This window comes from Acanthopagrus latus, chromosome 7, assembly GCF_904848185.1.
Source record: "Acanthopagrus latus isolate v.2019 chromosome 7, fAcaLat1.1, whole genome shotgun sequence".
In the NCBI taxonomy this organism is placed as follows: domain Eukaryota; kingdom Metazoa; phylum Chordata; class Actinopteri; order Spariformes; family Sparidae; genus Acanthopagrus; species Acanthopagrus latus.
Window position 1 is genome coordinate 12,329,007 of NC_051045.1, and position 25,553 is coordinate 12,354,559.

At 41.4% G+C, this 25,553-nt stretch overlaps 1 protein-coding gene across 6 annotated transcripts in view; it reads left to right on the forward strand.

Moving 5' to 3' along the window:
- Nucleotides 1-25,553, forward strand: part of LOC119023090 (metabotropic glutamate receptor 7-like) — a 116,847-nt gene that overhangs the window by 73,842 nt on the left and 17,452 nt on the right. For all 6 annotated transcript variants that reach the window (XM_037104753.1, XM_037104754.1, XM_037104751.1 and 3 more), the window contains 6 exons: nucleotides 2,182-2,398; nucleotides 9,722-9,857; nucleotides 10,466-10,620; nucleotides 14,015-14,152; nucleotides 16,046-16,246; nucleotides 23,364-23,503. In XM_037104753.1, coding sequence (XP_036960648.1) covers nucleotides 2,287-2,398; nucleotides 9,722-9,857; nucleotides 10,466-10,620; nucleotides 14,015-14,152; nucleotides 16,046-16,246; nucleotides 23,364-23,503 — 882 coding nt within the window. In that variant the 5' untranslated portion in view covers nucleotides 2,182-2,286. The remainder of the gene's footprint in view (nucleotides 1-2,181; nucleotides 2,399-9,721; nucleotides 9,858-10,465; nucleotides 10,621-14,014; nucleotides 14,153-16,045; nucleotides 16,247-23,363; nucleotides 23,504-25,553) is intronic.

Consider the following 25,553-nt stretch of genomic DNA (forward strand, 5'->3'; position numbering starts at 1 on the left):
TAGTGGTAATTATGTCTGGTTATGCTGCAGAAAGTAGTCAACACATCCAACTTAAGTTCACAAATTCCCCACGAAGGTTCATTCTTGAGCTTAGCTCAGCTGTCACATTACGAGTCCTTTGTTCAAAGACCTGAAAGCAGAGGAAGCCCTAGAAAGGCTTGTAAATGGACCATAACTTACATTTTTTAATATAGATTATATTTGTGACAGGAAATTTCAACTTGGGTCTCACAAAGGTTCACATGCAGCATTTACCTACGAGGTCATGCTCAGCTTGGGAATTCACTAAAATCTTATGTTGCTGTGTTACCAGGTTAGAAGTCATGGAAAATGTGGGGAATCTGACAAATCTTGATTATTTCAATTCTACGTGATTGATCAGCGATTTAAAAGTGAATGGATAATGAAAATCTATATTATATCTGATAAACAGCAGCAGCAGCTTAACAGTTATTTATATTTTTCTTTTTACTCTATTGATGGTGTTATGTTGTGGTTTCTCTCTTGTGACAAATGTACTCATTGTAAATCCTTTGGACAAAAGCGCCTAAATGTAAATATTTAGAGGTAAACAACATATTTGATAACCCTTTAGCAAACATTAGCATTTAACCACCTTCTCGCTAACATTATTGTTAGATTACATCCAATACTTTTTATTTACAGGTCTAAATGAATGTGTCATAGATGCGTGTTTAGTCTTAAGGATTAATTTACAGCTTCCCATCACATCATGTAACATTTTCAAACAGTAATGTTTGCTAGGAAGTAGCTGAATGCTAATGTTAGGCAACAGAAACGTGTTGTTTTAACTTTAAATATGGCCCATGTCTCTCCTAATCTTCACTGTTGTCTTTTCAGATGTTGATCAATCAGGAAGTAGCGAAATGTCAAAACATTTGTCAGTGTTCCTATGTTTATACAACTTGCAAAATGGCTGCCATGTGACTTAGGTCTTTTGAGCACTCCATCCTCCTAAAAAAGACCTTGAGATGTGGTTGAAAGTTTCATAAAAGGCCAGAGCTACACAGACTACAGAGTCGGTTTCATGTGAGCTTAGCTGTGCTGTTTACCTCTGTAGATCATACAGGATGAAATGGAAGAGACAAAAAGTAGCACAGCCACTGAATTCTTTTATATTTGGATGTGCTGCATGGTGATGAAAACAGAGTGGGTCTCACCAGGTGGGACGTCTGAGAGAGTGCTTATACAAGGCTGTGCTGCTAGTTTAAAAAAGTGTTGCAAAGAGATTTCTGTAATAAGATTCTTCCGTGATATGTTAAGAAAGAAGAAAGTGACAGCAGAGCCGGTTGCTCGGGTAACAGTCCTATTAAAGGATATGTGAAATATGCCATTACATAATATGAATATATTCTTAGATGAATAATTGAAGAGAAAATGTGAAACATATGAACAGTGTATCCCTCATTTGTTGTTTTGTTTATATGAGTGAGAACCATGGGAAAGTTGTCAGGTAAAAAAAAAAAAAAATGAAGCTGTGAAGTAAAATTAATGTTGGTATTAAAAGAGTAGTGTGATGTTTTGGGACAAACAGTAGCTTTCTTGCCAAGAGCTAAAAGTTTGATACTGCCCTCTGTTCGTTCAATGTAAAGATACAACCTGCAGCAATTAGCTTAGCTTAACACAAAGCCTGGAAACAACAGCTAGCCTGGGACTGCCCAAAGGTAAAATAATCTGCCTGTCAGCAACACTAGAGCTCATTAATTAACACTTGGTATCTCGTTTGTTTAAGTGTAAAAACGCAAAGTAGCAGTTTAAAACCGGGTCATATTCTGGACCATTTCTTCGCCAGGAGCAGAAATGAAATGTGTTTTCAATCGTCTCTTCTAACTTGCAGCAGGAATGTGAATAAGCATATTTCTAAGAATGACTTTCCTCTGTGCTGAAAATACAGCTGACCCTGGCAGGTGTGGAAATGTTTGCATCTATCACCTGAGACAAATATTCTTGGATCGCTAGCAAAAATGCAGCGTGCATGCCGTGGACACCACTTTTATTAATTCCATTGTTTTCACTAAAATGAGGGCATATTGTGGACCTGATTTCTGACACATCTGCACAATGTTTTTAGAGCGATAACTTGAGCAACTGCCTAAGATGCTGCACCAGGATAGTTACTAACAGCTGACTTTAACATTCCCTTCCCTTCTTCTCTTCCAGATCCCGCAGATCAGCTACGCGTCCACAGCCCCGGAGTTGAGTGACGACAGGCGCTACGACTTTTTCTCCCGGGTGGTTCCTCCAGACTCGTTCCAGGCCCAGGCCATGGTGGACATTATCCGAGCCCTGGGCTGGTCTTATGTCTCCACCATTGCCTCGGAGGGCAGTTATGGAGAAAAGGGAGTGGAGGCCTTCACACAGCTCTCCAAAGAAGCAGGTAAAGAATGGCGACCAATGATGGGCACAAAACAGAATCTTAATCCTTTATTTGTTTGTCTGATGTAAACATACACTGGAAATTTTTCGCTAGAGGAAGATCAGTTTTGCATTTGCAATTCGTCGTAAAAATCTGTTTTCGGTGGATGAATTATTGATCTGTTTGGCAACTTCAGCCTCAGTCCCCCTGTGAGTTGTTGAGTGTTACTGGAAATGTAGAGAAACAGCTTGTAGAGAGGATTCCATGTCACAATAATGAGCGTTGCATGTACCCACTCTTTTTTTAAACGTAACCATTTTAGATTATTTTGCTGCGTGCACAGTTAAATGAGGATTGTTTGGAAATGTCTGATGTCATCTCTTTAGTCAACAGAGAGGAGGGAGATCGGTCTGCCAACTGGTCATTTGGGAGACACGAGTTTTGTTTTACACTCTGCCTTTTCTGTTTCAGTCAGCCTCATTTTTTATCTCTGCTAGTGAGAGTACAGGGCTGATAATGATGGTCAGTCAGTTTTGTGGTCAGTCGGTTCAAACTGCTCTGGTCTGGTGGTGTGCAAGAGGCAGCAGGGTTTTTAAATATTTAGCCTTTTTTGAAAAGGAGCTGGCCTTCTTCAGTGAATGTCTCCAGACATTTCTCTCAGACACCAAATGATTAAACAGAGAGAGACGAACCGCTGAATGGTCTAGAAAACAAGCTATTAGAACCAGTCCTGTTTGCTGGGTCCTGTAATGTAACATTAATGGTGATTGTTTAAAGTGGCAATGATCCTTTTCCCAGGCTTAACAGCAGCATTATTAAGTTTACATTTGGGCATTGGGAGGTTAGATTTAGATTAGGTTATTTTGAAGAGTGCTTACAACCAAAATTTGCATTCAGACAAGTTGTTGCGGTTTTGCCTCCAACTGGGCTGAAAATTGGGCACTTGCTTGACTCACCTGTATTTTCCACTTGCATGCTGATGGCATGTGGTGGTACATGAGTATCAGCAGCTGTCACTGTCGCCTGGAGACACTCAGTTGCTATACGACACATTGTGTCGACTATCTTTGTCACATCATATGGTTTGTTGTGCGCCACTTTTGAGCTGTGCGGTAGAGACTTTCCAATCTGTCTGCAAGATGAGGAAAGGTACACATTTCTACAGTTTATTGCAATCAGTTTGAAACAACTGACTATGAATACAAGAACCTTTTCTACACACAAGAGGTGGCAGTATTTGTGTTCAGGACCCCAATCACTTTTGCACCTTTGTGAAAAAATCACTTTCAGAGGAATGTTGTGCTGGAATGCAAAAATCACCCACTCCATGATTCATGACGGCACATCCATGGAACTCTCGACAAATCTATTGCAACTTTCACCTGAACCTCACTGGATCCCAGTCCATTTCCCGTGAATCTGCAGGGAGTGATCGCTGTCTCTTCTAACAGACTAATGTGCGGAAACCTTGAAAATGACGAGGGCTAATGATATCCCACAGGCACCGATCACAAGTCCAGCAAGCATTAATATTTGATCCATGTGCATTTGTGTCCAGTGTAATCACTCATTAAAACTTTAAGACGCTGTTTGTAGCTGTGAAATTTCACCCGACAGAGGGAGGAAGAGAAAGTAGCCTGTGCAGGAGCGAATACGGAAAAATCCTGATTTAAGGCTTATTTTGAAAGTTTAATTCATCTTCCCTCCTGTGATTAACAGTCTCTTTCAGCTGTTTTTTCTCAGATGCATTTTACCCCTGATATATCTTTTTTTTCCCTTATGCAAAGAGCAGTAAACACACTGATATTATTACGACTTTTGAACAGCTACACGAAGAGTATGAAATTATAAGCCATTATTGTTGTTGACTCATCTTGCTGCTACCGAGCTGCAGTCACTTTGCAATATTCTGTATTTGTATACAAATGGGAATTATTTCCTCTGAAGGAAAGCCTCCCGTACCCAAGGCATCTTATCTTTAATAAACACATTATTTATGTAATAGCATAACTGTATATTCACAGGTCTCATTCAAAGGCAGTAGTTCTGCAGCAGAACTGCCTGGAATAAATTTGAACACGGCATAAAAAGCACACATCTTAGAGAATACAGAAATAGAGAATATTTGGAAAATACCATAAGATATATTAAACACACATGCTTTTTAAGAAATCGCTAAGCTGCGGAACAACAACTACATTGTTTGGTGGATGTTTTAGTCTCGATGCAAGTTGATCCTCGAGGCCACGATTCGTTTTTTTTTTTTTTTTGTGGCTGCTCTGTTTGGCTGCAGTGAAATGTCAGATGCATTACGAGGATTCTCGCTTCACCACTTCAAGGAGAACCATCTAGCGGACTAATGCAATATGGCTGCCCATTACCCCAAGCTGAGACTGGAGTGATGGCCAGCCTGTATTGATCTCTTCTCTTTTTCTTCTACGTGCACGCACGCACGCACGCACGCACGCACACGTATATACACACACACACTCACACACACATATATATAGATACATATATATATATGTGTATTGCAATTTGTTGCTCTGCTTTCTCTCTCCTGCTTAGGCACTGCTCCATTGTGCACCTTCATCCTGGCTGCAGGTGAAGCTGGCAGAGATTAATCTTGTTTGTATTTTTCTGTGTCTGTCTGGACTCAGGCCAGAGCGATGGAGTTCAGTTTTCCCATTTGATAAAAAGGCTTGCATTTGAGGAAAACCACCCACAAAGTATCACTGTGGAATTGATTGCAGCGAGTTGCTAGCACAATGCGTTCTTGGATTCAGTCTGACACTGTAAGGGGGGAAATAAATGTACCAGTATAACATAGAACTCATATTCAGCAGTAGGAGAGAATTGGGGGAGGAAGCCTGATATATCTGCAAACACTGTTGAAAATTGTCCATGTTACTTGCGCGTGGCATTTTGACATTGAAAGACACAGAGTATAAGGAAGGGCGCACAAAAGTACAATATAAATGTCGGCTGCATGTCAGCCCATTTTGATGTGCGCCCACATGTTCATGCATGGAGACTCTAGGGAGAGCAGGTCTGCCTTGTGACTGCTGAGGTGATAAATATAATTGCGGCATTATGGATCCCCTGGAGGTTTTGGTTTGGGGGTCGAATCCATCAAGAGCCTCTAATTTAAAAGGATTTGTATTTTACTAAGCAAGATGGGGAAGTAGGATTCCTCGCCCTGGAGTGCATTTTCAGAATCGAGGGCATAGAGGATGAATAATTGAAGCAGTTAATGCAGTGCATGACCTATGGCACTCAGACAGATAAGCAGGGAACTTCCGAGAGCCTGATGAATTTGGCCATCGTGATCATTAAGCTGTCTTTGATATATTAATCAAATGTGGGGCAGAGGGTAGGGGTTCACGGTGCATATAGGTTTGATATTATGTTGTAAGATTAGAGGTTAAATGAATTAAGTGCAGCTTAAACTTTCAGTGTCACACACTGGCACATTTTCTAATGTGAGCAAATATTTTCCCCTTTTGGTATTTATATTCTCAGACATTTTCTTTTCACACTCCTGACTGTCAGGAGTCAAAACACCTTTTTTTCCCAGTCAGGTCCAGTGTTAAACTGTTTTGATTTGATGCGTAGCAGGAGGTAGCGGATTAGCCTAACGCTAACCTTGTGTTATGATGTAATGTAACTGTGCACTGTGTAATTGTGCACGCAAGGCTGCTAACAACATCAGTAATGAGTCGATGCTGATTATATGTTACACACTACAATACTTAAGTACAAAAGCTCATTTTGATCCGCTCCAGTTACTTTACTTTAATGCTGTTAATGCAAACGCAAGCAGTATAGAACATAGAACACAGCGCCCATCTTCCTCTGAGATGATCACGCTCAGGGAAAGCTCAAATGCAGTTCTCCAGAGGATATAAAGTCATACTGCAGTGTTCTACGCTAAAAGTCATATAAATATATGGAATCTGAAAAACCATTACCATTTCAGTGCCTTCCGATTGATCACCATCTGTCAAGACAATATTTAGTGAATTTCTGTAAGGATGTAGGGCCATATTTCAAGGTAAAACAACATATTTGATAACCTATATGTTTTAGCTGTCTTGCCATTTCTTCACCCGACCTCAGAAATGTTCTGCTTTAGTCAGTAGAGTTATGTGACATTCAGCGGATCACATATTTCTGTGTTACGCTCATACAGATTACATCCAACACAAAAGAGTGTTCTGAGCGCTTTAACAGTGAGTGTTTTGTGTGGCATGAGGAGACTGGCAAGAGATGCCTGCTAAGGATGAGCATTGATACTTCAGAATGAATTTGCCTCTGCTGTCATATTGTGCAATGCTGTCAAATGGTCATGCTCATTTGGAAGTGGTTATACGCCAATTTTAGCTCCAGTGGGAACAAGTGGGTTATCAAAAATGTTCTTTTACCCAGAAATGTGGCACGATGTCCCTCCAGATTTTCACTGTCCATCATCTTTTCAGTCACTGATCAATCTGGATGCTGTAAAATGACAACAATTTTTTTGTTTAGCGTGACAATATGGGAAATTGGCCGCTGTGTGAATATGTTCTATACCAATCAAGTGGACAGCAAATATTAATTTCTTGACAAGGCTCTCTACTCACTGACTTGCAAGGGTAACATTAACACTTGAAATATAGCTGTGCCATCTGAACGTGATCTAGGCTAAAGTCTTGTTTTATGTTGTTGATCTTAGATTACGATAAGAAAAGCTATGTTGAATGGTTGTGAGGATTAAAAACATGATGTGTCACAGTTGTCCTGATGGATTGTAGACAAGCTCTGAGGCGAGTCACATACAACACCAAGTGGTAAGGTTTGGTACTACTGGTTCAGTTTTTAGCTAAATAACATACTGGTTTGAAATATTTGCCATAAGCCCAACCCTACTGACCACATTGGAAGGCAAAAATAGTGTCTTGCTATTCAGAATCGTTTAAACATGAGGATAATGGAGCACATTTTGTGATAGCCTCTCCTGAAAGGCTTTCACAGTGTTGCACTTAGTTGTTCCCATTTAAATTGCCTCCATCAGATAGGTGGCGGTGGGTTTCCAGTGCTGTTCCACCATTTGACAAAGCGGTTGTGATCAAGCATAATGGTGACTTAAGAGGCAGCCAGAGCTGTATTTCTATACAGTCCCATTTCTTGGATAAGACTTCAATGAGCTGGAGTAAAACACTCTCTTTTCTCAGAGCGTGACATTCATCTTCCTCACATCAAATATCTATAGCCAAGACAGACATGCAGCTCTTCTATAAACCCATTGTCTGAGTGAAGGACTCTTTCAAGTCCACACGGTACCTTCTGGTGACAGGTGAGGGCGGTCCAACCCACAGCGCAGCACTCTGGAAGCACAGATACAATACTTACTTCCATCATACCTGCCTCCCTGACAAACTGACTGACTGACCACCTGACTGAGGACAGATGAGGTATTCTGCGGGCATTCAATAATTTAGCTGCTGGTCCGCAGACTGTAGGGCAGTCTAAAAACTGCAGCGTGTTCAGTTCTGGTGCTCTTTCTCTCTCTCTTAAGATGGGATCTGCTCCAAATGCTTCTAATCTTCATCAGTGGTTCCTGTGGTCTCTGACTATATTATCGACTGTTGTGACCTATAATATATCTTTGTCCATAATATAACTCTTCACACGAGCCTGCAGGGTTTTTTTTTCTTTTCCAAGTTGAGTTAATGCATTTTCATGAGATTTAAATTCTCAGCAAAAAAAGACAGTTTTTCCCTTTTTTTCCTTTCAAGAATTAACCTGTGTGATACCTGGAACTGAAAGGTGCTGCTAACACGCCACGATCAGATATTATACAGTGCTAGTGTTTCCTAGAAACAGAAACCTTAAAGTATGTCGTACCAGAGGCTTTCTGGATGAAATCAACCGAAATCGCTGCACTGAAACTGAAGCTTTAGTGTCGTCCCTAGGAGACCCACAACGCTGGCTGCTCAGCACAAATGACAGCGAGCACGTTTCATTTTAACAGGATACCACAAACCCTTAAGCAACAGATAGGCCATTTGCGGGATCTCCATTTTTATGTTTAGTCCACTTAGGGAGGATAACAGCAGCCATCCCAGAGGTCTTTTGGCTCATCCAGGATGTTTTCTAGCATTATGAAACATTCCTAATTCTGCCTGCTGATACTTGAAAAATGGATGGTTAGGAGGAGGTTCAGCAGTTGTCATTCCGCTATCTTCTGCCTTTAGAAATGCCACAGTAAACCGCGACTGGAGATGTGTGATCTGCCAGCTAAAAGCTGTTTATATCAAAGTAATGAGCCTGAGGAGACTGGCAATTAGGAGATTCCTTTTCCCTCCATTTCTCTGTCTACTCAGGGAAACTTGAACTGAAAGGTTATTGGGTAGGCTATTAAAACGCTTGAGTGGGAGAAATTTTAATTGGTTTGGGTAGAGCTTCGCTGTTGACACAGGCTACTGCCTCAAGTCTAGGCCTACAGTAGTGAAGATGTTTTATTGCACAGGTGATCATATTATCTGTTCATCCAAAGTGGCTCCGAGGTTAGCTTGTCCTCCACACCTATCATTACCATACCAGAGTGAAGCAAAACTCTGTTATTCTTCTTTGCGAGATATAATTTAGCTCCTCTACCCGATAATGAGTTGTATATAACCCTCAACACAACAATACCTGGGAAACTGCTAAAAGTCAATTGTAATAATATACTGTGCCAAATGTCTAGCAAGTATTTAGTAAAGCACGGAAGCAATCAGTCCCTGTCATCGTGTACAAACTCATTAGCGGTGACCTGTCTGAGAATGATTTATTGTCAGTATTAATATCCTCTTTGTTTGTTATCGCCGGCTGTACTATCTGATTGGTTCTGGGTCCAACAAGAGATGTTTGATAATGACTTTAAATGAAAAGTCGATGGCACTCTGTTGGATTTTCAGGAATCCATAATGTGAAATCTGTAGCTTTATGTCCCTGTTGAAGTGGACCATTGAATCTGTTACTGCCGATCTGTTCATAACTCTCCCACTCTGCGGAATGATTCTGGTGTTCAGTCGGAGGGCGCAGTCTGAGTGTTATATTGCACGCTGCTGTGGTTTTCAGATCATTGCCAAAATGTAAATGTATACACTGTAAGACTATCATTTAGACACTGTAGCGCACATGACAGCATCATCAAAGACCTGCTATTGTGTACGTGTGTTTTCCATTTCCATTGGAAGGAAAGCAGCTATTGTGACCCGAGGCTTTTGTGTATGTGCATATATCTTTGTATACGCGTGAGTGAACGTGTCAGATCAACCCAGAGGCCTGATCGTTTCATACTCCTTTCCCATTAAAAAGGTGGAATCTGCATCGCCCAGTCTTTGAAGATTCCCCACAACCCCAAACTGGAGGATTATGACAAAGCCATCCAACAGCTGTTGGAAACGCAGCACTCGCGGGCAGTCATCATCTTCGCCAGTGAGGAAGACATACGGTGAGGAGCACAGCACATTCTGGTTTCAACCATGTTGCTCAAGCGCACTGATGGCATGCCATGTTGAGGTCTTTAATCTCTGAGTAGCAGCTCCTGAAGACAAGCTCGAGGCACAGATTTACCATGTGTACTACATAAACATACCTCCAAAAAACACAAATACAAGCAGGCCTCAGAGGGGAGGCGGGGATACAGATCAGAACAAAAACAACAGAGATATTGTTTCATTTACAGTGGCCCTAGGGAACTGTTGCGAAGAAACACAGAGTAAAACATTTAGTGCCTGTAAATTCCGGATGAATAATACAAAGGTGGATGTATTGGTGAAATGTAAAGAAAAAAAAAGTAGATGTGTGAGAAAACAGAGCTGTTATCGTCGAACAAAAGATAAAAATAACACAAAACATGTACCAGTTGAAACACAATATCTGTAGTTCCTCCGTGGTTGCCTCTCACCTTTTAATGAGATAAACCGGAGAACAATTCTTACCCATGAGCTGCAGTGTCCAAAAGAAACGCTTAAAGCTAGCGGTGCCTCTGTGTAATAGATATTACATTGCACACACCTCCTGTGTTCTCTCCAAATTCACACATGAATGTCCTTGCAGGGGAGTTCTCAATGCCACCAAGAGGGCCAATCAGGTGGGCCATTTCCTGTGGATTGGATCTGACAGCTGGGGGGCCAAGAGCAGCCCCATCCACCAGCTCGAAGAGGTAGCGGTGGGAGCGGTAACCATACTGCCCAAACGCTCCTCCATTGAAGGTACGCGCGCACACCGGTACACACAAACAGATGCACTCTGCACGCTTCACCACGTGCTGTGTTACCGTATTGTTTTCTACTCTGTTGTTTTGTTTGGTGTAATTGCTTTTTATAGGTTGTTGTTTTTTTGTTTTTGTTTTTGTTTTTTTACAAATTGTGTGTTTGTGTGTGAGCATTGCAGACTACAAAAAACCCCAAACATCAATAATTAAATAAACCTGCAATAATTGGTTTTTTTTTGGTCACTATTTTACCTTATTGACACCTTAAAAAAACAAAATATGCAACTGAAAGTACCTTAAAGAGAATTATATAAAGATTCATTTACCTGCATTAAGTTTCAATCATATTAATAGGAGATTTAGCAGTATTTAATCATTCAAAACTGGTAAAACACTCATTAAAGACTCATTAGTTTAGGAAACTATGTTCATGACCCCCCCTCAGAAATAAACTTTTCAAATACAATTCAGGCTTTTTAGTATTAACATGCATAATTGACTCACTTGAACAAGTTTACACTTTATGTACAATGTACAAAGGCCTAAAATACTGAAAATATCTTTATATATTATGAATATATTATGAAACCTCCGCAAACGCCAAACTGTCCCCTTCTGTACTCACTCATAGATACCGGCAGAAGTTGCCCATTCTTTCCTTAAGTAGAAGTACAGATACTTGTATAAAAAAAGACTCTTGTAAAAGTAAAAGTACTGATTCAATTTCTAGTTGTACGGGCTCTGAAATGTACTCACACTATAAAAGTAATAAATATCCCTCAGAAGGACTTTTCTACAAGCCATTTCTGTGCTAATAACTGAACCTCAAGTCATATTAATATGATTCAAAGACTATTAAACAGTAAAATCAGTGGGATTTGTCCGAGCTGTTAATAAATGCACCAGGAAGTTTATTGTTCAGTCTCATTCCCAGGATGTCAAATACTGACATTTGTGGTAGGTAAAGCGTTGTAAATAATTGTAGACTCCCCTCCAATGCACTGAAGAAAAATGCCAGTTACTCCTTCGATCTAAGGAATACAGATATTTGTGTCAACATGTGGGGAGTAAAAGTAAAATAAATACTCAAGTAAAGTACAGATAACTGAAGTACAGTAACAAAGTATCTGTAAGTACTTTACACCTCCACCTCCACCTGATTCTTGTCATCAGGCATTAGTCCTTGAGAACTTAATGAAAATGTTGACAAACTTGCTATGTTAAAGAATTGAAACAAAACTGTATGGATTCCTCCCTGTATCTGGATCAGCGCCAAGAGTTAAGCAGGTCGATTCTGGGCTGAGGCGCAACCTCCAACCAAGTTACAGGAAAATCTGTTCCATGGTTTTTGTGAAATCCTGCCAACAAACAAACAAACAAACTAGAATTAGAGCACATAACTTCACAAAGGCCCAACAGTCCCCTTTAAGTCAGCTTAATCCAATTTCAATTAAGACATTCTTAAAGTGGCCAGATCTGGATTTTTATTTGGATCTGCTTCAAATTGTACTCATTCGTACCTCATAGATTCTTTTCATCAAGATCCATGCATTATTCCCTGGGGGAAAAAGAACCCTATCTTTTAGTGTTGAAGAAAATGAGAGGAAATCCTGAATGTGTCCATTTATCCTGATCCACACCAATGGTTAATGGGGTCTGTCCTGGGCTGTGACCCATCTTCCATCCAAGTTTAGTGGAAATCTGTTCAGTAGTTTTTATGTAATCCAACTGACAAATCAACCAGCAAATGGACACGGATGAGTCTGACCTCCTTGGCGGAGGTAATAAACAAACATCAGTGACAATGAATGCATTTAATGTGATATTTTATGATGGCATATTCCCATCTTACTTTTTCATGTACCCACATTTCCACCTGCCTCATCTATTTCTACTCCAGCCGGCAATTTTCTACCTTTCTCAGAATGACTTTACTCCTCAGAGAACAAGTGTGACCTTGTTGCGTTTGGCCTTGGGTTGCACATGACCAGACTAGAGTCAGCGAGGACAAATTGGCTGCTTTAGATGTAAACTGTGTCACCTTTTGCACTCAGCGCAGATATAGTCATCAGAGTGTCTTTCCTTGTTTAGGCTGAGAATATCAATTCTCTGCCTGCTGTCTGCGGAGAAATTGTTATTTCTGGTCTCTGCTGTACCGTTGTTGAAAGGGACACAGAATTATACGTCTGAGAAAATGCTTAAATTAAATTTTTATTGTTAAGCATTGGAGGGTTTTTTTGATCGTTTTAACATTTTCTGTAATTACACTCCAAAAAGAAATACCATTACGAGTTGTTTTTTAAGTGCTTAGGGGTGGATTTCTCTCGAAAACTCGAGTTTAAATAAATCCACCCACAACACAAAAGGGAGGCTAACGAGGGACTTCTAGTGCCTGGAAAGACATGTACAAATTCACAGCAGAAATAGAATATTCTCTGCGTATACCATCTATTTTTACGTTCCGTCCAGTGTCACAATCCTAATAGCCGCTCATCATCACAATCGAGGAAATCTGAGAGTCGGAGTTTTATGAAGCTTTCCTTAATTAGGGAGGGTTTGGCCAGGACGAATGCACACTCCGGAGACTGTGAGAATATCATTAATCCTCGATGCATCATTGATGGTCTTTTGAAAAGAAAAAGCAGCTGAGTCACTCAGCTCTGATTAGCTATTATCACCTCTACCCACGGCTCAGCTGATATGACTGGATAACAGAGAGCGTGGAGACGCAGACGGACGCAGACTTTTTCAAAAGTGAAAAATTGGCTTTCTGTAACAAATGGTAAAAAAAAAAAAAATACTGCATAATGAATTTTGCAGTGGAGTTTTGTCCCAGCTCCGTTTCCTGACCCACATTGGGTCGGAAAGTTGCACAAACAAAAGAACAAATTTCGGCACACAGGCTTTTTCTTTTCCCCTTTTGTTGCCACTCTCCTAGAGCCACTGTTTCACACAGACACATAAGCCCCTGTCGAAATTAGCGCCGAGCTAATACATCATGCTTTCAATCATCTCTATTGTAATGGATTTTATGAAGTGAAGAAAACCTGTTCAGCACCTACCAGACCTTGCCGCCTCAGGCGCCAAGCTGCGGCACCACTTACATCCCATCGTTATTTATTATGCATCCTGTTTTTTAATTAATGTAATTTCCTGGATGAAAGAAGTGATTAAAGTACCACGGGGTTTGAGAGGAAGAGGAACCACCGTGGTCAAATTTTGATGAAGTAGTGCTTGCTGGTGCGCTTCCAACACCTAGCGGCCACCTCCGCCACACCACCTCCACCTCCACAACATCACTGCTACAGAAGTTTCGCTTCATTTCCTCCAGGTTTGAATTGGTCGGTAATTGGTCCGGAACTGAGCCATTCTCCCCTTTCCTCTATTCCCAGGGTTTGATGAATACTTTACTGCGCTCACCCTGGAGAACAATCGCAGGAACGTGTGGTTTGCAGAGTTCTGGGAGGAAAACTTTGACTGCAGGCTCCTCAGTGCCTCGAAGAGAGAGGACACCAGCCGTAAATGCACAGGTACACAGTTTCAGACTCGAACAAGGTGGGAAGCTTTTGGTTTTACACTATTTTTCGAATGCATATATTAAAATCAGTGGGAACTGAACCCTTTGCTCACATTAGAAGCTGCAGATTGGCTGTTGGGGATTTAATTCAAGCCCTCATGTCTGCAGCACAGCCAGAAAGTCTAACACCAGGTGTTTCTACCCAGCGGGTGCAGGACAGGCAGAGTTTATTATTAGAATAATAATGCACCACGTTCTTAGTCATGCTACAGTTACAGACCGTCTGCTCCTGTGGCTAATGTCCTGTAACTCTTCAATCCCATATTCCCTCTTTTCCCCCTTAACCCAGTCACCTTGACAGCTCAGCACAGTCGTGCAGTGTGTACTAACTGAGCAGAGGCAGAGTAGACTTTATTTAGGTTGGGAAAATGACAGACAGCTAAGTGAATACTGCTTATGCCCCCGTTCCTTATTTGCATTTCTGCGGTAACACTGATGATAGCGTGGTTGCTAACAGTGATGCATGTTCGTATTACCTAAACTCTTGACTGCCAACGGTGTGACAGGCATTGCACTGCATGTATTATCTGCAAGGATGATGCCTGTGATGTGGGATGCTGTATTAATCTTGCTTGCATACGTAATGAAGGTAATGGCAGCGTGACACAAATTACTGTTTGCTAAAGGATTTCGTTTCCTTTATAATCTCCTGTTTGCCGTCTTTTATCGCGTATCAAAGACAGAAGATGCTCGTCCACTCCGTGAGCCCCACAAACCCTCTATAAAACGACTGTAAACGTCTTTTATCCTCTCTGCGATTCAACTGGAAGAGCCTGCACCACTGCCTTTATGTTCTTTTTTTTTCTTTTTTCTTTTTATAACACAAGCCGAGCTGATATTTGTGAATGTTAAATACAAACGGGAGGCTTTTGAATTCAAAGACTGTCCGTTTAGCACCATATGGTGAGCAATGAAATGCAGGTAAAAAGGTTACATGTGTGCTGTAAATATATGTTAAATTCTGAGAAATGGACTGAAATGCCAGCTCAGATTGCTTTTGACCTCCTTCAGTTTATGCAAGTCTAAATGTGACCCATTCTTATATGTTTCCTATTAACACCATGTGCTCCTCCGCTGAGACCTCTATGTGAACCATGAACAGACATCACTGAAGGGAAAATTGTCTTCTCGGATTCTGTTATTTCCTCACTGATGCATCTTTGTTTAGCGGGAGCTTGAAATATTAAAATCACAACGATAATGATGGTGATCACGATGATGATGATGATTATTATTAAAATAATACTAGGATTTTTGCTGTTTTAATTCCCATTCACTCCGGGAAGTGCCACTTTTCGGAAAATAGCTCATTCAAATTTGAACAAAAACCCAAACCCGGCAGAGGTTGCACATTACGTATTCAGGCAGTGTCACCAGCAGCGCGAGGCAAAACCTTTACTGCAGCCCAAAGCGAAAGGGCAGTACAGTGGGAAGAGGATATAAAAGAGCAGAAAGCCACTGTAGAAGAGTATGTTACTAAAGTTCACGGTGATCTCCATCACCTTAAAGATGGGACAAGTGAGGTCCTTGCTTTGCAGCCTATTACTCTAAAATGCACCGCAGTAATTCAATCTGAGTCTGCTCTATTTGACACAAACACGTTGTCTCACAGCTCAGCTTGATATTTTCCATGTGGGAACTAAATGTGTCTTCTTATTTCCTATGCCACATTGTACCTTTGGGTGTAATTCCCTCAAAATCCAAACTAAACTAACTGGCAGCGAATAGTAAACTGAGGAATAAAAATGAAGCCGGGGATGATAGGCAGCACTGAGAGGATGTAATGTCTTATAGTTTATGGTGCATTTGGCTGTAAATCTCTTCCACTTCCATCTCTTTCCCTCAGGCCAGGAGCGCATTGGGATCGACTCCAAGTACGAGCAGGAAGGGAAGGTGCAGTTTGTGATTGACGCCGTGTACGCCATGGCCCACGCTCTCCACAACATGCAGAGGGACTTGTGTCCCGATCATCCTGGCGTTTGTCCACAAATGGAGACTGCCGAAGGGAAGACGCTGCTCAAGTACATACGAAACACCAGCTTCAACGGTAAGAGACAGGATGTGTTGTTGATGAGTATAGTTAAATGAGTCATGTTATCACTTTAAAAGACTGTTTCAAAACGTATTGTAGCGATAAGAGATCAAATGATTCTCGATAAGAGCAATATAACATCCATGAGCTTATGAAGGAACCACCTATAAACAGGGGGTGAAAAAATTTAATTTCTCTGTGTTTTTGTTAATTGAGGCTTCTGACTACATTAGTTAAAGTAATAGTTCAACATTCTGGGAAATATATTGGTTTTCCTACCGGGAGCTAGATGAGAATGATACCACTCTGTGTGTTGCATATGAAGCTACAGCGAGCAGCTGGTTAGCTTAGCTTATTATAAAAAGTGAAGACAAGGGGGAAACACTTGAAGAAGTGTGGCTCACCTTGGAAGCTCACTAATTAACATGTTATATTTTGTGTGTAAAGGAGTTGTGGTTTTTATGAAGGGGTTATGTACTTAGGTCATTTTTGGCAGTTACCAGGCACAAGCGGAGATGTAGTTAAGGACATAACGTCCTATAGAGTAGAATGGTAAATTGTCATTTTCGTGAAGACTGAACAAACAAAACACAATGTGTTGATTAGCTTGAGAGTTGCTGGCAGATATTTTAAATATTGGATTAATGGCTAAACTTACCGTCTCCTAGTGCCAGTAATTGATTTTCTCCACAGGCATGGGAGAGTGGCATCAATCTTCTCATCAAGCTCTATGCAAAGATTGCCCCAAATAACCACATTTTAGCAAGCTAACTATAGCCTATTAATGTTGGCATTAAGCTTAAAATACAGCGAACCCTGACATGCTTGAGTGTCTGGTGTGAGCTCATTAAACATCAGGAGAGCTAGTGATAAGGGCTGTCTCGCAACTGTGGCTCAGGATGTAGAGCAGGTCGCCGCTAATCTGAAAGTCAGTGACTTGATCCCTGGATTCCCTGGCTTACGTCAGTGTATCCTTGGGCAAGATACTAAACCCCAAATTGCTCCCGATGGCTATTCATTGGTCTGTGTGTATGTGTGTGTGTGTGTGTGTGTGTGTGTGTGAGGGAGAGAGAGAAGGGCTGAGCAGAGAAATGTCGTGCGGTGCTTTGGATAGGAAGCATTGTATCGCTCCTGATTAGCAGGTCAGCACCTTGCATGGTAGCGGCTGCCGTCAACGTAAGAGTGTGTGTGTAAATGTGACAAGTGTTGTAATGCGTTTTCAGCAGTCGGTAGATAAATGCCATTTACCATTCAGTCTTTGTGTAACCCTAACCACTACTGAACCACTACTCTATACTCAAGTACTTAAGTCTAATTTGCAGTCAATTTCTAGTCAAGTCATTTTTTTTGTATATAGCCCAGAATTAGAATCACATTGACTCAGTGGGCTTAATAATGTGTACATTGTACAACTGTGATTGACCCTAAATACCCTAAATGCCCTAAAAAAAAACAAAAAAAAAAACAAGCCCTTGTGGCAGGGATAGGAAAGGAGAGCCTCAGAGGAGGGTTTCTTCTCTCCTGGGACGGACAGACATGCAGTAGATGCGGCATGTACAGAGCAGACCAAAGCCCACAATGACACCATATCTGAAACAATAAGGGTACATACAACATATGTGTGAAGAATTTAAAACTTCATTCCGATAGTAGTAGGATATAGGAGCCAGAGTCATCTCAGGTTCATACTAAAAAGTAGGCAAGTTAGCTGATACTGTGGATACTGCTGTGTTTTATTCATCATAGGCAGTTTGTGTGCTGGCTGCGATTTTTAAATCTACATTCAGTTTCATTCGTAGCTCAAAGAGTCACAACACTTTCTGGATCTATGAAATATTTTAAGCCAAAGTGATATATTATGAGTCTGCCCATACTTGAACCTCTACATTATTCAGTCCCGGACAGAAAAGTGATGTGGAAGATACTTAACAATTAATGGAAATAGCTATTAATGACAACTGCCCTGGAAAGTGAGTGGAGGAAGAGAGCCAAATGGGAGATGAGCTTAGAACAAGAGAGGCCCTTGTCATTACAAATGTGGCGGCATGTATGTCAGCCTCTGATCATTAGAAGCTCCTCTGAAGTACAGTGTGTCTTCACAAAATGTTCTAGATAAGATTCAGCTGTTAAAAGTAAAGAATCAGCGCAATCTGCTCACAAAAGTGGCCTACTTTCGGAGGTGGACCTGGCTCATTGTCATTTTCTGATGCATTAAAATAACTCTCCAGTGTGTGTTTTATTTATTTAAATGTACTTTACTGGGATAGATCCAGTGGGTGACTTGAGGAGGAGACGCAATCCCCCTTCTCCATTGTGTTGTAGCAGAGAAAGTGCAGGGGGGGAAGGGGTTGTTTAGTTGAATATATAAAAGTTAGTCGGCCTGACTCATTGATCCTTGAGCTGAGCGATTGGTTTGTGCAGTTAAGGCATTTTTGGCATCAACCACGGCTCTGACAAGATTAGACAGATGTGTGATTGCACTTTTATCTCTCAATCCCGCCCTTCTGTCCATGTGGTCTCAGTTCTACAATAAACTCAAAGCTATGGACTAAAAATACCCAATTTTATTGTATGTTGTAACCTTTATATTCTCTAGAGTCATGTCAGCTTCATGACAGAAGGTCTGACACGTCAGATCGACTTTTGTTTAATTGTCTGTTCACCACGAGCAAAGCCTGTTTGACTGCAGGATCGCTCGTGTTTATTCTCCCCAAACATCAAGATTACTTTACTGTATACAAGCTGCAAGCTAACGTTGGCGGGCAGCGGCACGCACCAAGGCTGTACGTGTCTATGTATTTAAATTTAGGTGAATTTTCAGTGAATTCAGCAGTCACAACAAAGTTGATATAGAAAAAGTACATTTCCCCTCCTACTCCAGTCGGCAGCCAACACTACAGGATATAAACACCTGGCAATGGAGGTCATCTCCATAGGACGCTGCTGCCGTCTGGTCGATAAACAGGAGTGAAGATAAATCCACTTTTTAACTCAGAAAGTCATAAAGTAATCTCTGGACTCTTTCCTCCAGATCGAAACAGAATCCTTTGTGACGACAGGTGTTTACTCCTCCTGTAGGGATGGCTGTCGTCGACACTGAGCAGTGATAGTGGCAATGCCTCCTTCCTCCACCCGGCACACCTGAAACAACACTCTGGCAAATATTTTTCGTTTTGTCCCCTGAGCACAGAAGTTACATATTGTACGTTTAAGAGTTACCGACTCTTACTTACAACAGCTGTACAGTTGCATTAATTCTATCCACGCTTAAACTGTAGCCATTATTTCAGTCACTTTTTCATGGGCATAGCTGTTTGTTTGACTCCAGCACACTAAGATGACTCCACTCCCCATTAGCATTCCTGCCAACTAAGCTATGATTGGCTTGGTCAGTTTCCAGCCAATGACACTGACCTATTTGAAAAACCGAATATGTGGGCAGTGATTCAGAGGTCTGGAACCGGCCTCTGAAATCTCTTGCAAGGCTGAGGATATATCTATATTTTTGTTATTGCCGATACATTCTGACTCTCCTACCACCATCTGTAGCTTCCCTAAGCCCATTACCTCCCACTGAACAGGGGGATGTTTTGAAACAGGTCAAAATGTAGTTTTTTTTAAAGAGGCTCAGTAAGTTTCTTAAACAGTAAAGGACTGTAAACCTAACTCAAACAGGAGCAAATAGCACATTTGTTTGGGACTATTTTCAGTTTGGGATTGCAGATACTTCGGCCACGTGGTATCAGTTCAAACTGGACAGCCGTAATATTGAAGGAATATGTTTTTACGTCTGTGGCAATGTATGTTTTCACTCTTGTGTGTTGGTTTGTCCGCAGGATTACACAGAATCTACTGAAAATATTTCCACTAAACTTTGATGGAACATGTTTTTCAGCTCAGAGTAGACTCCATTCATTTATGGTGTCAGGTTTTCTTTTCAACATTTGTGTTGGAAAATCAGGCATATTTAAGTGGCTGATATCTGAAAGTGAGTACAGTTTGCCACAGATTGATTTGATATTGGATTAGGCTTGATAGAATTAAAAGAAACTGCTTGGCCTTACAGAGTGTACTGGTTTGACGATGATGATGTGTTTTAACAGTGAAAGTTATTAGGCTATAAATCAAACACGGACGATTAATGATAAAGTCAATGTTGGTTTTGGTCTGTTGGGCTTTGTTGATTATCCTTAAACAGACTGTAAATTAAACCCATGAATACTGTAAAATCGCTCTGATCCATTAAAAGGTTAGTCCCTATGCACATTTTGTGTGTTGCTGACTGGCACAAGCAACACATTAATCATGTTTAACAGGGCAAATAAACAAATTACTTATACAAAAATGTGTGAAAACAGACTTCAGTCAGTGATCTAAAGGCTAAAGAGCTTTGTGCCTTTCTATAACTCTGTCGCTATGGCAGCAGTGCAGAGTTCCAGCAGGCGAGAAGCCCTGGGATTTTAAGGTAGAACTAAAGAAGCAGAATATATGCAATTTCCTGAGCAGTTCTGAGATTCGAAGGAGACCTTAAGTGAGTGTAGACTCTTTCATGGGATTGAGAATCTGCTGTCCAATCTCTATGACAGTCTGGGTTCGAGATGGTTTTTCGCAGCTTCCGAAAAACATTCACTTCAGTGAGGCAGCGACGGAGAAATAGGTTCATTTCACCTGAGCCGAAAATACGATCCTTACCTGCTCCATCTCCTCTACCTCGCCTTGTCTTGCTATTATACTCTCAAACCTCACTACTGGCATGCAAAGGATGTTGTGCTGTGGCTCAGGCATATCTCACTGCCCCTTATTGCATTTAGACCGCAGCCACGCACATTATCCTGTGTATGTGCCACTGCTAATGTATGTTTGAGAGCGAAGGAGTGTAAGCCTCCTTTGTTGATCTCCCCACTGCGCCGGAGTCACAGAGCTGAAGAGTGAGAGGCAGTGGAGAAAAAAAAAAGGAGAGAATAATGATGCGAGAGAAACACAGCAGTGGATCCCCAGTCCACCCACACTGCTCGGCACAGCTCAGCAGCAGTGCACTTTTGTCATGTCTTAGTTCAGAGCCACATGCAAATGCATAAATCTTTCATCTTAGACAGTGCTCTCGCTAAAGCGTCTACACAGACCATTTTGTTCCCCTGAAAATATCAGTCAATAGAAAATATAAAGGAATTTCGAATGCCTTTTTATCTGCGCACACAGATATGCCACTTAATTATTTGCTCTAAAGCTGAAGAGCGCCAAGTGCCCAATCAGTCATGCTGAATGACTCTGAGTGTTTGTTTATTTGCGGATGTTTTTGCCGGGGCGTGGAGAAAGAATGGTAACCCCGTCACAGCATTCGCTCACAGGAGTCAATACCTTGTCAACATCTTTATACACTGTGTCAACAAGTCTACTGTCTGTTTGGAGGAAGCAGAAGTGACAGGACGGCGACTGCCACCCACTGAGTTCTGGTTTGGTTTTCATATAAAGACAGTTTTCACTACAGGCTTCACAAGCGTGCTTGAATAGAATCCCAACACCCCTCCTGCTTCATTTTCTCTGCCGACACACATGGATACCTACGAATTAGTGTTCCACTTTTAAAATGGAACGGAGCGATGGGTCAGACGAGTCTAGTGGTGCCATTTCTGTACGGTTAATGTGGAATATATGTGCCATCGCTTTGCATAACAGCATATAGTGAGGGATTTGTGGCTCAGCATCAACATGGAAATGGCTACTTAAAGTCTTATGAGCTGACATTTGTACTGCACAGCGGTGTCACCAAGTCAAAAAGGAAAATTTGGGTGCTTGTCTACAGTATTTTATGAAAACGGCCCCCTAGTCTGTCGCCTGAAATGGGCTTTTTCTCCTGCTCCCTCTGCCTTTCTTGCTTTACAAGAGTATTTCAGCCTGAAACTTTTGTAGAATGTTCAATGACAAATGTCCTTGGAAAAAAAAATACTGGAGGGAGATGAAATTCCCTTCTGGCTGAAAACTAAGGAAAGGGTGCAACGGCCTTCCATCCAAAAGCCACAAGCTCTGTTCTAGATACAAAAGACAACATGTTCCCAAAAGTGTTTTGGACATATGCTACTGGTCCTTTCCGTACACTTTTTATAGCCAGAGCTATTAAAGTACTTAATTCCCATGCCAAGTGTCATCAGACTCCCCCCGTCCCATTTCAAAAATGGTATCTCCACTCGTGCTCGTGAGCCACTGTATGCGGTGCCAAGGTGAATGGACGTGTAATGCAGCAGTTTCTCATTCTCTACCAGCGTTGTCGGATGACAAAAATGACCTCATCAACAATGCAGACCTCATGTATAAAATAAAGGACAACCGATTTTCCCATTAATGCCATTCAGCATTCACTGCTGCGCGGGAGATCTGATGTTGACTGACATCTGCATTAACACACTGCCTTGCAGACACTTTGCAGCCATCAGGCCCAGATAATTGAGCACACATCCACAACATATACTGGTGTGGACACAACTGACAGGCTCGAGAGCTCAGATAAATACATATTTAAACAACAATTTTTCTCATACCTAATGTTTCAGGTGTCTGCTGTCCTCTCTGAGCTAATTAGTGAACTCTTCAGGGCACTGCTTGAGGCAGGCTGCTGCACACTGAGAGCAGATGGGGACCGTATGATGCTTTGGCTGACCTGTGTATCCTCCCTATACCTCCCGTTGTTGTCCACTGAATGACGGAGATGCTCGACCGAGGAGGCGTGCATTCGAGAATCGCTGTGAATTTCTAATATTAGAGCCGAGCTCAGAGTCCACATAGCTGATTATGTTTTGCATGTTAAAATACATTCCTCCAGCGGCTGGTGTGCAGCTGCAGTGATGCATAGGAAGCAGGTGAGGAAGTGCTATGCGTGTCAGTTAGGAGCACGCCTCTCTGCCGTGATTATCATAAAGGTTCGAGATGTAGGTCATTGTGTTTGGAGGTTTTTGCAAACAAGCTGCTGTGCTTTTGTCCATGTGGGCCACCGCACAGTACGTGGCAAGAGGTTAGGAGAACATATTTTTCTCTTGTTAGAAGGGATGCTGTACCTTGTCACAGCAGCGTCTAACATTTTTCTACCCTGCTGTCCTTTTGCTACATTCTCTCACTCTCTCTCTCTCTCTCTGTACAGGCAGTGCCGGCACCTCTGTTGTGTTTAACAAGAATGGCGATGCTCCAGGACGCTATGACCTGTTCCAGTTCCAGATGACCAACTCCTCCACCCCAGAGTACAAGGTGGTAGGACAGTGGGTGGAGACCCTTCAGCTCAGGGTATGACAATACAGAATACAGTCACAGAACTTCAAATGTTTAAATGCTCGCATCAAAACAGGGTGTCTAGACGGAGGGATGCTTAACATTTATGAGCATGAATACTTCCTGTGTTTTCAAAGATTGAAATCTCTTATGCAACGAGGGGGTGCACATTATTTGCATCTCAAATACAGAGAGAGCTCAGGTGCAGATGTGTTTTACTTTCAGTATAATTGATGTACTTTAGATGCAAAAAATGATTCTGTTTGTGCAATTTAGCAAGAAAAAGGAAGTGCTAATCTTTTACTTAGAAGGTGAATGTTCGCAATTTTTCAAGTTTAATATTTTCTTCGAGGAACATGTTCACACACACACACGCAGTCAGTCAGTGAGTTGCCTACAAATGTAAGTCCTCGAGACTTTTAGACTTCATTTAATAAGACAATTATTTCTATCCATAATTGAAACATGGTTTATCGAAGGTTATCAAATGTCCCAACGGCTTGCTTGAAGAAAGCATGCAATTAAGCTGACAGAGGATTTTTTAAAACCAGTGTGTGAAGAGGGTCTGGAATGCAATAATTTTAGTCTGTTGCATTTCATATGCTATTAAAAAAGAAGTTTGAAGTGTTTCCACCTGTGAAAGGGTGTTGAGGCAGGACTAAAAACACCAGCAAGAGCTCGGAGAGTTCAAGACTTAAAAGGAGTAAGATAAGTAAGACAGCGACGTTTCTCCGTTGTTGGAGATGGCTCTCCTCCCACTGCATAGGTTGGAGGGCTGACGGTGAAAGAGAGTGGGAGGAAGAGGAAGAACATGTTTTTAACCCAAGTGTCAGACCGTATATGTTCAGTATTTGGCAGCCGAAGAGCTGCGGAAGATGTTGATGTTGTCGGAAACTGACACCTAAATACACACCTCCCATGTTGCTCTGGGTGCTTTGTAGCTTTCCTGCGGGTTTTAGTGTACACGATGAAACTCTAAATCTATGATCACAATTTTTGTCAGATGTAATTTAAGGTGCACCCACGAGTGCAAGATGAATAATGTGAAAGCTCTGGTTGATTTGCAGGTAACGAAAAATGTGCAAAAATGTAATATTTTTGCATATGCAAAAGATAGAAGAACCCATGGGATGAGAACATGGATTCTTCATTTAGATAACTTTAATCTACATACAGAAAAATACGATCTAATATGAGTGTTTGGTGTAGAGATGGGGACATCTGCCGAGCTGCTTTTTTTTAAGAGCAAGGTGTTGGTTTGTAGCCACGGTGATAGATCTCACTGTCACAACGCAAGAATGGGTCTGGGTGATTCATGTGGACAATAAAGAGACTGATTTCATTTCAAGGCAAACATGGTTTGAAATTGCACATGCTGCGTGATAGCATGAAACCTGAGCTGAGATTTCTAGGTTTTTTTTTCCGTAACTAAGATTACAAAAAAAAAAAAAAAAAACATGATATTTACATACAGATGAGTTAACATTTGCATAATGGCTCTCTGGATCACAAGAATTAAACTCAACCCAGTGGATTTGATAGCACAGGTGCAACAAAGTCTGTTGCTGGGGATTTGTGTTTCATTCTGTTTTAGTGTGATTACAAACCAAATGCTGTTACAGCGCAATTATATTCCAATGCAATTGCTATTTTGTTCAGTAACACATAAAGAGCAGTTTCATTTAAAGGTTAACCTAGAACGAGCATCGGGATGCACATTGCGATCATCGACAGAGAAGTACAATATAGCGTCGTTCCAGCTCGCAGAAGCTCAAATTATGTGTAAAATTAACAACCAAAGCAGAAAACAAAACGAAAACTATGGTATGTGTCCAAGGTGTCAAAAATCTTGCTTCTTGTCTCCATGGCAACAGAGCTGTTGGTCTCATTAGTGTTTTCCTCACTGTGTGTAATCGGGAGGTTTTCCAGAGAGCACCATTCATTGTCCAAATAACAAATGGCACCTTCATGCCCCCAGATAAATGGCAGATGATAATCTGTCCGGACACCACAGAAACAACACATTCGTCATACAGGTACACACAGCAAAAACAACACACTGTAG